The sequence below is a fragment of the Ovis canadensis genome, chromosome 17, assembly GCF_042477335.2.
Source record: "Ovis canadensis isolate MfBH-ARS-UI-01 breed Bighorn chromosome 17, ARS-UI_OviCan_v2, whole genome shotgun sequence".
Classification (NCBI taxonomy): Eukaryota; Metazoa; Chordata; class Mammalia; order Artiodactyla; family Bovidae; genus Ovis; species Ovis canadensis.
The window spans coordinates 69027696-69042447 of NC_091261.1; the positions used below are offsets into that span (position 1 = coordinate 69027696).

Consider the following 14752-nt stretch of genomic DNA (forward strand, 5'->3'; position numbering starts at 1 on the left):
ATAAGGTTTTTGTTGTTCTTTTAACTGCACCACACTGCTTGTTAGGTCTTAGTTCCCCAACCAGGATTTGAACCTGGGCCTGACAGTGATAACATAAGTCCTAACCACTGGATCTCCAGAGAATTCCTAGGTTTAGTGAATAGCATTCCCTTACTACTGGCCCTTATTTTACCCTCTCCAGAGACATACATGTTCATCTACTAAAATTATCTTAATTTTTAAATGTTTCTAAATACTGTTTATAATTACTTTCAGGTTTTAAAATTCTGAACCTTCCACTGTTCAAAATCAAGATTTAGCTTCTTCTCTCTCCCTCCTACTAAGCAAATATGCCTTTTCCATCCTTCCATTTCACCAAAATAGTTGTATTGTAATTTTGGTTAGCTCAGTATTCAGTGTTAACATTCACTTGATTATGTTAATATATGGCAGAGCCATTGAGTAAACTCTGATTACTTTTTCTTTTCTGTGTAACTGGAAGATGGTAATTATCTGGGTTTTGTTTGCTTGGTTTTCGACTGTTTACTTTCCTATGTATTTTTGACTAATTCATCACCAAACCTTTTGCCTATTATTTGAATCTCCGTTTAAAAGACTTTCGAATATCTGGTGTTCTGTCAGTTCCAGATTTGTGACAGGGTCTTCCCTGGAGCCATCTGACCTCTTATAATCTAGATTGGTTGCCCTCTAACTGGTGCACAGTTCACAACCTGGGATCATCTGATTATTGCCTGTAATCCTGGGGCTTCGTTTGCTCCCTCCCATGTTGAATCTGTTTCCTAAATCTCATGGCTGCTGCTGCTAAGTCGCTTCAGTCGTGTCCGACTCTGTGCGACCCCATAGGCAGCAGCCCACCAGGCTCCCCCATCCCTGGGATTCTCCAGGCAAGAACACTGGAGTGGGTTGCCATTTCCTTCTCCAATAAATCTCATGGCTACTCAGGGTTTATTTCCTCCTTTTCATGGAGTATGCCTCCAGTAGCTTCCTAAGAAAGGATACCTTTTATTTTTTTAAAATACACATTGCATATTCTAAAATGTATTCTCCTTTTACACTTCATAGATAATTTAGATTGGCAGAGATGTTTAGTTTGGAATACTTTTTTTTTTTTTTTTTAGAATTTTGGAGATATTACACCATTGCCTTTTAGCTTCTAGTGTTACTGTTGAGAAGTCAGAAATCCTTCTGATTCCTGACCCCTTTTCACTATATGGGAGCTTAGAGGCACTTCTCTTTGTCTGCAGTGTGTTGAAAGTTTACAGTGATATGCTTTCTGTGAGTCCCTTTCAATCTGTAAATTTGCATTCTTCCTTTGTCCCCACCCTTACCTCTTCACCCCTCAAAATTTTCATGAATCATTTTATTGGTCATTTCCACTTTTTCATTTTCTGTGTTTTCCCTTTCTGAAAGCTCTTTTATTTGGTTTTGAACTTCCTGGGCTGATCCTCTAGTTTTATCTCCCCCCACCCTCCTGTTTTTATTTATTTATTCATTTTTATTTGCTTTACTTTCTGGGAGAAACTTTATCTTCCAGCCCTTCTCTGCATGTTTTATCATTTCTGGCATCATTGTTTTAAAGTTTCTAAAAGCCCTTTTAGTTCTTTGATAATGATATGCATAAGTTAAATGCAAATTCTACACCATTTATTTAAACTACTTGAGCACCCACAGATTTTGACAGTTTGTGGAGTGTCCTGGAACCAACCCCCCATGGATACTGAGGGATGACTGTACCTGTGTTTATCATTCTTTATAAATTGGGTTGTAGCTTTGCTTTCTCCACAGCCCAGATTCAGTTTTCTTAGGTATTATAAGGCTCCTGACCTCTTGAGCATTGGCTTCTTACCTTTAAAAATCTGGATGCTCTCATCTCTGCTACCTACTATTGTGATTTTATGATTTAAGGGAACAAAACAAAGAAACAAACTTCTTTACTGGATTTTTTGAGGGATTTAAGAGCGAGCAAAAGCAGATGTGTGTATTTGTTCTGCCATCTTTACCTGGAGCTGATTAGTTATGTTTTAACAGACGTTTTCTATTATCCTAACTTTTTTCTTTCCTTTGACTCAGTTGAGAGGTGACTTAATATGTTTGTTAGCTGTATTCTTCTGATCTGCTAGCGTAGTAACCCTATCACAGGAGGAAGTGGTGTGAGGCAGACTTGAAATTTCCTCATGTACTCACGTTAGTCCCAAATGATCACATCTGCCTTTTCTACAGATCGTCCTAGAATCCTGCCAAGGATTGATATTAAGCTGCTTGTTCTATAGTTTGAGATATCTTTATTTTAACTATTTCTTGAAAATTCAAATGTCTCTAATGAGGGTCAATTTCATTTACAAATCGCCTTTGTGAGTGGGATGTAATTAGCTTGGGTCAGGAGACGTGAGCTCTTTATAGTATCTAGGTCAACCATATCACCTTACAGGTCGGGAAGCCAAGGTGCCCTGAGATGGAGATTTCCTGATACCATTTAGGTAAATAGTTGAAAAACTAGTACTAGAGCCTCGGTCTCCTGACCTGCAGCCAGTGTTCTTTCCATAATATACCCGGGGTTCATTATCAAGTTACATTAGTTTTACTCCATTCCATGGCCTCTGAATACAGTTTTTAACTTTGGAGAGCCACTTTGCAAGTATTGATGTATGCTGGTCTCACAAGGGATCTGATTGCAGTGGGTCAGTGCAAATAAGTGACCTTCAGTGGGAAAATTTATCAGCTCACTTCTTACATGAGTACCTAAAGAGTAGGATGTTAAGAAGCAATATAAATTTAAATATGTTCATGTCATAAGAAAATACATTTATCCTGACTCTGTTGCAATTTAGTTAGAACCGTTCTGAATTGAGCTGCTGTTTTGGCTAGAAGAGTCTCTTCTGGTTAAGTTCAGTTCCCCAAGGACCTTGACTACTACCCATGCAGCTGATACTAGCCATTGATGAGGAAACTTCCCTCCAGTCTCTGTTACTATTAGAGTAGTTATTTTCTTGGTTTGTTATACATACCCTAAGAATTAGCTTGTGTGGTTATGGTCTTACAGTGGTAACATGTACATGAAGGAGTATGTAATTATCTGAGTGAAATTAATCTCTTCTATTTATGGGATGGTGTAGTGAGCAGTCTTAATACTAGTTTTCTTAATAACTCAGGAAGAGTGAAGAAAGATTCATGAACTTTCTTAAATTAGAAAGTATGGCCATGAGATCTTGTCATTGCTAAATTGAGTTTATGACAGTTTCTTTGTACTATTTTATAATCCTCTAAGGCTACTTGTTACAATTAGCCCTATGAAACATCATGGCAGAGTAGAAAGAATTTATGCTTTAAGTTCAGTTATGTTTCGGATTTGCCAATTGCTACCTGTGTGGTTATGGAAGAGTTATTTAATTTTTCTGACTACTAATTTCTTTAGCTGTTGGCCAAGATTAGAAATTACATATGAAAGCTTCATATGTAGAAATTACATATGAAGCCTATTAGGGTGCCTCATATTAGAAATTCTATGTGAAGACCCTGTTGTGGTGCCTGGTATTAAGTAGGTGATGAATAAAAATACTATTTATACCTTTGATTCTATATTTTTAAAGCTATATAATCTTAAGCTTAGGGCTTCCCTGGTGGCTCAGTGGTAAAGAATCCACCTGCCAACGCAGGAGATGCAGGTTTGATCCCTGGGGCGGGAAGATCCCCTGGAGAAGGAAATAGCAACCCACAGCAGTACGCAACCCACAGCAGCACTCTTGCCTGGAAAATTCTGTTGACAGAGGAGCCTGGTGGGCTGTAGTCCATGGGGTCACAAGAGTTGGACACGACTTAGCGACTGAACAATAACAATCTTAAGTATAAATATGGATTGTTTATCTTTGACAGTGAGAGATAGTTGCATTTTGGGGATAATTTGCATCTAGAAACATTTTAAAGGATTGCCTCAAGAATATTGAGTCTTGGAGATATGAGAAATTGGGTCAGAAATTGTCAGAAATCAGGTCAACAGACCTTTGTGTAATTGATTTTTAACTATAAACATGATCGTGGCATATAAGAACATTTTAATAGTGTAATTGAATATATATCCATGATAAATTTTTTTTTCATGGACAAAGTGTTTCAATCATTTTTCCTCTTATCAAATACTAATTCAAAATGTAAAGCTAAATCTTTGAACATTCATTTTATACTCAGATATATGTTAGGCTTTAATGGTGTTTCATTGTTATATTTTCCAGTGAAGATTGGTATAGTGATATTTAGCTTTAAGGTAAAGGGATAAATTGTTTTAAAATGACTGGACATTTTTAGTACTTCTGGCTGAATTAGTTATAAAGAGATTAAGTTTGTAGCTTTGAAGTAATGCCACTTGCATTTGTATTATGTCACTTGCTGGAACAGCCCCATAAAGACAGAGCGCAGGTGGCAGCGGCTCTCTTTTACCACTGAGACCATAGAAGCACTGATAGGAAGTTAGTGGACGTGCTGGGATTAGGAAGCCATTCTCCTGAAGCAAAGCCAAATAGTTTTGTCTGCTGAGCCATATTGGATGTTACAGGTGAAAGTATTCTTGTGAGTAGATTGCGGTTCATAGATTTTCTTGGGAACTGACTCACCTGATGTTTAAATAGCTGATATATTTAAATTTTCTCATTTTAAATACGGTTAGTGTAAACATTAGTGTTAGTCTGTCAGTTGTGTCCGACTCTCTGTGACCCCATGGACTGTTGAGTGGTTCGCATTCATTGGTATATTTTCATTCCCCGCCTTACCTCCCTCTCCCCTCACTTCCTCAGGATCCTTGGGCGTAGAATGCTTGTTTAGTGATGAAAGAGAAGTTAGTCTTCTAGTGGGAAGAATCTGCCTGCAGTGCAGGAGATGCAGGTTCAGTCACTGTGTTGGGAAGATCCCCTGGAAGAGGAAATTTTCGGCAACCCCCAAATCCCATGGACAAGGGAGCCTGGCTGGCTACAGCCCATGGGGTCACAGAGTTGGACACGACTGAGTGATTGAACAAGTCTTCTACTTTTCTGATTTCAGTTGCTCCCACTTAGTCTTTTTATTTAAATACCTTCTTTGATACATATTTAAAACTTGATCTTAGGCTTTCTGATTAAGACATAAACAGATACATACATATTGCTTTTATTTGAAGAAAAAATCTATGTGATAGAAAACACACCTAAAGGGAAGCAGCACAGCTGTGCTAGTAAGACAGCAGTATCGCTTATGCTTTTGGCCCTGTGCCAGGCACTGGCCTAAGCGCTGCCTGTGTATACTAACTCATTTAATCAATTCTGAATACCATTATTCTCATTTTACTTGTAAGGGAACTGAGAGACCAAGATTAAATGATTTGCTCTGGGTACTTCTACCTCCAGCTAATAAGTACAGAGCTGGAAGTCAAACCCAGGAAAACTGGCTCCAATCAGATCAAGTACATGATAATGATTTCTCTAAGTAGAATGAGGACTACCAGTTAGTACAAGGACATACCATTTTATTAAACTGATAGGAATTTTAAAAAATAGGCCATTGGGAAGGAGGTTATTTGTGTTGATGAGACTACTGAAAAGCATATGGTAGCATCCTTTTGTGAGTTTGCCAAAGACTAAAATATTTGTAGTCTTTGGTAATTCCGCATCAAACAATCTCTCCTAAGGAAATAATTGAGGAAAATAATGTTCAAGGATGTTCGCCAGTTATAATAATTATAATAGAAAAATGAAGACTGTCCAGTTATTGAATAAATTGTTTTCTCCAAGCAGTGAATAGTATGAAAATATTAATTATTTTTGAATGGTGATTAGTAATATAAAAAATATTTATAGTAAATGAAAAAGGATTTGAAAAAATGTTTATGTACAGAAAAACAGGAAAGTATGATGCTGATAATTATTTCTCATATCATAATGGAAAATAATTTTTTCTTGTGTGATTAGTTTACTTTTTTGTTTGAACCTTTTCCTTGGCCAGGTATATTTAGTTGGAGGAAAACCCAAGTGGTCCAAAGAGAAAGCCTAAATGATGCCAATACCAGGTTTTACTGAGAATTTTCATTAAAGATGAGATTTCCGCATCTCATACTGTGAAAGGAAAAATTAGTGAATTTCAGACAGTTCTAGTTTGGATGTTTGTCTTTTTGGAATCTTTTTTTTTTTTTTCTTTTAGTGAAGCTTTTTTGGGGATTGAAGAAAACTGATAATTTTTTATTGGAGATGTTCATTATAGTGATTGTTTTAGGACTTCAGCTTGTTTTAGTTATGTTAGTTGAAGGTAACAGTTATTTTTCTCACCTGCGGTGCTTGTTTTTCGAAAAGCAACTTCTTGACAAAAATTACTAACTTGGTGGTTGTGAGTGGTGTGAGGAAGGGGAATATGAGTGAGTAAGGGTTAAATGCAAGGGATACATGGACTCTTTGGTACAGAGTTATGTTATGAATAAGTTTTACTATCAGTTTTGAATACATAGTTGTAGTTCCTAGTCAAGTAAGGAATTCAACTTTTGTGTTGAAACATCCTTGAAACTTAGTTCTTTTTAAACCTAATACTTCAGAAATTTTAGAATACAAATTCACAAGACAGATCAAAGATAGAGGATCTGCTCTCAGCTGAGTTAAAGTTACTGTGTTTTAAAATGTGTTTAGAAAACAAAAGACCAAAGTACACTAGGGAACTGTTATAGAAGGAAAGCTTTTCTGTATGCCACACACTAAATAGCAGGAATAAATTGCCGATAACATTCCATTAGTTTATTAGCAGGTTATTTTGGCTTTCATAATGAAGTACTATGTTACTGCATTGTATTTCTCCAATTAAAAAAGATTTAAACTAGAGTTTCTGGATGGGATGAAATTGAGGAAATTCTTTGAAAGAAATTATTTCAGTTCTACAGATTCTTACTTGACTTCTAAATATAATTTATGAGTTAAATAAGGAATAATAATATAGAAAGTATTCTAAGCAATAAGTATAGGGACTTTATAGTAAATAATAGGTAAAAAATGGTTCAACAGGAAATGATTACTTTTTTGCTGTATTTTGATATATAATATATGTAGAAATCTTGATAGGAAGAAATGAACTTTTTACCCCCTTTAAAAAAATCAAGGATTGACAGAAATTCTTCAGTGGAAGAAATCTTATGGTAATGAGGTGTACTGTAAATATTTATTTTTAGCAGATTTATTTTTCTGTATTGAAGCCTGTTTTTAGTGTTTTTATGTGAAGAAAACAGTCAAAATTGTAATTTTCTTTTTCCAGGCTGAACTCACAGGAATCAAATGGCGTAGGTACAATTTTGGAGGGCACGGGGACTGTGGACCCATAATTTCAGCCCCAGCCCAAGATGATCCAATCCTGTTAAGTTTCATCCGCTGTCTCCAAGCCAACTTGCTGTGTGTATGGCGCCGTGATGTCAAACCAGATTGCAAAGAGTTATGGATATTCTGGTGGGGAGACGAACCCAACCTAGTGGGTGTAATACATCATGAACTACAGGGTAAGTTTTTTTTTTTTTTTTCCTTAAAAATTATTTGCATTATATATGTTTTGAATAGTGGTATATTCTGAAAAGGTTATAAAGACTTGCTGAGAAGAAAAATCCAAGTGTTTAATGGATTTGTGTCAAAGGAACCTCCTTACTCTAACCCCTCTTCTTTCCACCCCTGTTTTATTCAGATTCTTTCCCATTCATACAGTACCTTGAGAGCCACTCTATTATAGTGTCCCCTGGGTGTTTGGGTTGGAATTGAGGCTAAGATCTACTGTATTAAAATGATAGTGAAATGTGAGTTATTAGCAAGTCAGTGAAATGAAAAGAATTATTTTTTTTTTCTTTTTGGACTCTTGCTGTTATGGTTTTTGCCAGCTGAACTCTGGTGGAAAATTGTAAAGTGATAATAGGAACTTAGTGCAAGCCTTATTGGACAGAATTATGAGGTGTCATTGCATAGTACTTTGAAGAAAGATTCATGTAAAGAATCTACTCTGGTTTTGTAGCAAGTTTTCCTGTGTTTTGTTCCTGCTTTTTATGTAAGTAGGTGATTCCAGGAATTATTTGCTCTAATGCTGCCTAATGTTTAACTTCAGATTACCTCTGATATCTGGAAATTTTGAATTAATATAAGGCTTTGATTTTTCTGAGCTATTGATACTTTTTGTATTTACCACCAATTTATAACCGGAGGAAATTTTATTGATATTCTCTGAATTTCTTATAAAAACGTTTTTACCTCTTTCCTTAAATGTTTTCATCTAGTATGCTAAAGAAGTTTCCTAAATCAGGGCTAATTCTGATTTTTAGTTTGGATAGGCCATTAACTCTTTTTGACTTAGTCTCCTAGAACCAACATTTATAGTGTCTAAATCACTCTTATTAATTTGTGGTTGAAAAATTTCAGTTAGTGTTTGAAATGTTTTGTTAGTACGTATATTTAATTTTTTTTATAGGAAGGAGTAAAACTATCTTTAATGTATCTGAGGATCTATTTTAAAGCATCTAAATTTCCCTAAAGGATTTCCTGCCAACTTCTGCTTGACACCTTCCTGGCTTTTCTTTACAGCCACTTTTTTTAATCTGTGATATCTCCTGCCACAACAGCCAGAGGGCAGTAAACCACAGTGGACTAATTGAGCTGTTTAGTTTATGGTCCATTTGTTCAGCTCAAACCTTTCTTCCACAGTTTTTTAGAGTATTTGGTTTATATATATATAAGAATCTATTCTGGGTAAGATTGCTTACCTAGCTGGTTAGTCAGCAAAGTCTCAGAATTATATACATCTCAAAGCTATTACATGTAATTTGCAGTGAACTCAAGGTAAAATTAGTTTTAAACATCTGGTTTCTGTTTAATCAGAGTTTTTAAAATAAGATACCTCCTAAAATATAGCATTTATATTTATCCATTTAAGTATCAAAGCATATCTTTTTCTTCTTTCACAGTATTTTGCACATGTGGTAGAGGAATAATAAACAGCTTTTTTTTTTTTTTTCCCGTTTCTTTCCCCTTCATTTTCTGTGATTGTTTCTGACTCAGTCTCACTCTCTTTCTTTTTCCCTGTTGATCCTTTATGTCTTAACTTTTTGGTCTGGTCTTTACTGTTAGCAACACAAATAATCATTTTATAATGAAGATGAAACCAAACCCAACTGTTATTTAGGCTTATTTAGTTGATGTATAAAGTTATTTATCCATACCAAAAAGGCACATGGTCAGTGTTTTTAGAAATAACTTACTAAGTTACTGTGTTATTTCTCATGGATTTTGTTACTGTGTTAATGAAAAGATGTAGCCTGTTTGAATATTTTATAGTTGCTATAGATTGCCTATGTACATTTGTTCATGTTTTAAGTGGTTTTTTTGCGGTAAATATTTAAGATTAAATTCTTTTAGATAGTTTTATAAATTACAGAAATATTACACTTTAATTAGAAAATTAGGAAAACAGAACTGCCAAAGGAAGAGAACAAAAAACCAAGAATCCTGAAGTCTAAAGCAGAGTTTTAATGTTTGATGTTTCTATGTATAAATGAAAGTGGTATCATACTGTTTTGTAACTCAGCCCTTTTCACTTAATGGTGTCTTATGAATGTTTTCGCCTGAGAATGATTGCCTTTTAATTTTCTTCCCTATTGAGTTTGAAAACAGTGTAAACTGTTTATTTTTTGGTATGTCACCAGGGAAGTATTGGAGTGATGAAACAATCATAACTTTATTAAATACATCTACTCTTTTTAATATATTGAATGTGTGAAAGTTATTAGATCAAGGCAAATGATCTTTTCTGTAGGTAAAAGTGGTTGCAAAGAGTAGTTTCATGTTTCAACTAATATTAGGAAATATATGAAACTTAATTAGAAAAATGAGTGACATAAAGACTGCTTTGTTTCAAGTGAGGGAGAATATTACATGTAGAGCAATCATGGAAAAAGGATACCAGGGAAATACTGTAATGGTAGTCATACACATTTAGGATACTTGCAATCTGTCTCATTCTCTAGTATGTGTAAGAATGATTCCATTTTGGCTAAAATAAATTTTGTCAGGATCCTTTAATATTAAGATAATGGTACCATTATTTGTAGCATTCTCTTTTTTTAAGGGACATTTTACTGTCCTTTAAAATGCTTTTTAGTTATGTTATAGGCATTTACCTTTGTTTTTACAGTTTAGCCCAAATAGCATTCTACTAAGAAATGTCACAAAGCATTGTATTTAAATATGTGCCGAAGGAGAACAATCCTTTAGGATACACATAGTTTTATATTACATTTTTTGCTCAAATGCTTAAAATACCTATGAAATAGTCTATAAGAAGACTAAGACACGTTTCCAACTGGTCCCTGTCACTTGGATAAACACTTTTGGGCTCTTGTTTAGGGAGTTGTTTATATTGTATAGCATAGTGGTTCAGAGGCTTGGGTTTGAATCCCTGCTTGTTGACTTGCTTGCTCTGTATCTTTGGTCTAGTTATTTACCTTATTCGTGCTTCATTTTCCTCACTCTAAACTGGGTTACAAGAATAAAAAAAAGTTTAAGTACTTAGAACAGCACAGAGAACAAGCTAATCTAGAATTGTAACTACTGCTACTACTGCAGTACCAGCAATTAACTCAGACATTAAAATGAAAACATTTTTGGCAGTTGGTCTGTGTGGTATAACATTCAGTATTTGCTGATGTTTGTCAAATACTAGTTTTTTAAAGTATACTTTTAGATTGAAGTAATCATTTTTGAGTTTGTTAATGTCGATAACTAAGAATAGTAAACTATTAGAGAACAGTGAAGATGTTCCTCCGCATAGGAAATTTGTCTAGAGTGAGTCTGTAAACAGAATTTCATAACAAACCTTAAATTATGTTATAAAGAGGTCAGAACTTTAAGATTTGACTCTGTTGGATCCCTGTAATGTAGATTTGTAACTTTACTGCCTTCTGCACATAGAAGTATTGAAGGACACTGGCTGAATACTGAATATACAAGTATTTCCTTCTTTGTGTCCATCTCTAAGTACCTGTATCAACAGGTCCAATTATAAGGCTTTGAAATCTCTACCCTTGATAAATTATAGTCTGAAAAGGGTATAAGACAGGCATACAAATATGTATAATGCAGGGAACACTGTAAGTATATAAGAGAAATGTAGTAGATTGACTGTTTTCCACATTAGCAAACATTCAATTCCAGGTGTGTGCTGTGCTGAGTCGCTCAGTCGTGTCCAACTCTTTGCGACCCCATGGACTGTAGCCCACCAGGCTCTGTCCATGGGATTCTCCAGGCAAGAATACTGGAGTGGGTTGCCATGTCCTTCCTCCTCCAGGGGATCTTCCCAGCCGAGGGATTGAAATTGAACCCAGGTATCCTGCATTGCAGGCGGATTCTTCACCGTCTGAGCCACCAGGGAGGCCCTCAATTCTAGGACTAATGCGTAAATAAGGGTTCTATAAAGTTTTCACAAGAACACTGTAAGTCCTAGTGAGAAACCTTCTTGGTTTCTGGTCTGTTTATTCAGTCTCTATTAGGCAAGAGCTGTGATCAGCCCTAGATGTGTAAAAACGAATCCTCATCTTTAAGGAGCTCACAGTCTTACTGGGGAAGCAGCTAAATGAGTCCATAATGATGATACAGTGGAGTAAGCTGCAAATGTTTAAGTTAGGGATCTCGCAGAAGTACCAGATGCAACCTCAGGGAAAGAGAATAGGGAGATAGGCCTGAAGCCCAGAGGCCGTGAGGCTTGCAGTGTCTTACAGGATACATCTGTTACATAGGTTGCAATGGAATTTGCCCTAGTCAGAGAAAGTAGCTGCTATACATGGGCCTTCGGGCAGTGAATGAACTGTGGAAGAGGCAGGCTTGCCCAGAACGTGGAATATGAGTGAGATAGTTGGGGGAAACAAAAAGTGGGGAGGTGGGCCATAGTGTGGAGTTCACTGAAGCAAGGACTTAATCTGATAGATTTTGAGAAATTGTTAAAGGTTTCTGATCAAGAAAGAGATAATTAGAAAGATTATATATAAGATGTTGAATATGGGCAGGAAGACCATAATATTGTAATATATTATTTTATTCTGAATTGAGTTATTAAATGTTTTTAGTTTAGGATACAGATTTAAGTTAAAAAATACCAATGACTATGTACTAAACTTTATATTGATAGTTTTTGCCAATTTTATTTTATTATAACTTGGCTGTTTTTGCTTGCCTAAGTTTTTTCCCACATTTTTCAAATCTGAGTTTTAGAGAATAATATATTATGCTAAATTGACTTCTTATCTACCAAACAGAATCATTTTATAAACACAATTGTTCGGTCATTTCATTGCCTCTTAGTCAGTAATGGGAAAGACATGCAATCTTTGAGTCCCAAAATCGTACAAAGAACAAGCACAGACTTCTAGGGATTGGAGTTGGCTTGACCCAAAGAACTCCTGGTCCAGAAGTATCTTACACAGATTAGCTGTAATGTGCTTAATAACGTTCGTTGAATGAATGAATGAAAAACCTCTTAAATAATTATAACATAGCGTGGTTTATCCTTTCAGAAGATTGATTTATAGTAAATACACTTGAAATTTTGAATTATTTGGTAATCTGAGAAGATCGAAACCTAGTTAAGGCATTATTATTTCTGTTTTTGATTCTCAGTGAGGTGTAAATATCCAGTGTAAAGATGCCCTCCTACTTTTGCAACTGTTAAGTTTGGGGCTAAACTTTGAGACTGTGAATGTTATTTTCCCCTATAACTTTTCACTCTGGCTTGAGGAAGAACCTGACTTTGAGCCTGTTTAAAAACAGAAGACTTCTTGAATCATCTGCTTTTACAAAAGCAGTTACAAGTTCAAATGAAGATTGTTCTGAAGTCATAAGAAAGATGGGGTCAGGCAGAGGAGAGAAGAAAGGATGAAAAACATTCAAGAGCTCACAAAGGCAAATGATGGCGATCAAGCCAAACTCTGAAAATTAATAGCCACTTATTGCTTAGAATATTAAAAAGAGAAGTATTGGCATTGAATTTTCATAAAATCATAGACAATGAAGTATGTCTACACAGGAATGTATTGCCACATATGTGTATCTTAACAGTGTGAATTGTCAGTTGGGTTTTGGAGATTTCTGATTATCTTTGACTAAATGAAATGAATTTTAGTCAACATTGTAAATGGATTTATTCTCAGTTGCAGTGAAAAAGAATTGCTTTCTCTGAACGTAGTGACAGCTTTACATATAAAATTAATAGGAATGAAATTAGGTAAAACTTCATTTAGTTTGAAAATTTCTTCTAAAGAAATTTCTTCTGATCCCTGACGTTCCATTCTGTTTTTATATCTGTTTTGTCATTATTGATAGTTCATTTGTGATTCATTAAAATTAATCTCTGGCTAGATTGAAAAAGCTTTTTTTCACATTGTTTGCATTTATTTATTCTTCAAGTATATAAATCTGATTTTGAAAACAAGTGAATTATACCATTTTACAGCATTCTAGATCTCTAATATTAATATTTTATGTATCAACATTTATATGGAGATTTCATTACATGGCATTAATAATTCTTGAGATTGTTAACTCAGTGTATCTGAAAAGTAAATGTTACTTTAATTTTCATATTTGCTTTTACTTTGTGGAGGATAATAGAAAAATACATTTATGTTTCAAAAGAAGCTAACACTTTGATGGAAAGCATGAACCGAGTGGTAAATGGTAGCTAGTTCTGAGTAGTTGTAAAGTAAGTATTCCTTGTTTTCACTGTGTTTTGTTTTGAAAGAATTAGCTTGCTAAAAAACTATAAAATAGTAATAGTTTTCACTGTATGATTATATAAGCGCTTCTAGTGTGTAATTACTGAAATATTAGATTTAATAGAAAATTATACATTTTATTCTTTGAGAAAGTAAAATACTTATTAAGACTTTGGTAAGCAGTAAATTTATATGGTAAAATGATGGTTAAGATTTCAGAATTCTTTCATATGAAGAATAGGAAAAGATCTAATGGATTAGATAGAATTATTAGGCTAAATGTGCTTGAAATTGAGAGAATAAGCTGAAGTCTAATTTTTGAATGTAAATAAAATCGATGTGTTACCACAGGCAACTTACTGAACCATGTAATTAGTTTTTTCTATGAAAAATGAGACATTTATATAGAGATTATAGTGAAATAGCATGTAAAGGACTTATGTTCTAATGATATGAAAATTAAACAGTTGGTAAGAAAAATTACACTTTAAAGATGGTTGCTTTAGGGAAAAGTTAAATCATTTGATTTGCAGGGTATGTGTGTGTGTGTGTGTAGATTTATGTTTTGGTAAGTATGTATAAGCATTATACATAAAATTACCTACTCTATAAAGTAAACCTGAATAAAACTCCCTAGTAATGAGGTGTTCAAGTCACCACCACAAGTAGGGTTGCAAATTAACCTAAAAGTAGGTAAACTTTCTTGATGTATTCCAGCTTTTGTTTTTTTCCTTTTTGCTTGAGATGTAAGTGGTTTTAGTGATGAACACAGTTCAAAATCTTGTTCTATTTTAATAGAGTACTTTTAAGATTTAAAATAGGGTTCCTATGCATTAAAGTACTATAAAGATTTCTTTTTCCAGTAAAGCAATTTCTTTATCTCTTGTTCAGAGAGGTTGATCTAAGAAATTAAAATGTGCTAAATTAAGTTAATTTAAAAGCCTAATTAATTCAAGAAAAAATATGTATTTGGAGATTAAAATTGAGTGATGTAGATATAAAATTACACATTAGAGAACAAAA

General features: G+C 34.5%; 1 protein-coding gene across 2 annotated transcripts in view; it reads left to right on the forward strand.

The window, feature by feature from the left end:
* MED13L (mediator complex subunit 13L) overlaps positions 1-14752 on the forward strand; it is a 283206-nt gene that overhangs the window by 26142 nt on the left and 242312 nt on the right. For both annotated transcript variants that reach the window (XM_069557581.1, XM_069557582.1), the window contains exon 2: positions 7252-7489. In XM_069557581.1, coding sequence (XP_069413682.1) covers positions 7252-7489 — 238 coding nt within the window. The remainder of the gene's footprint in view (positions 1-7251; positions 7490-14752) is intronic.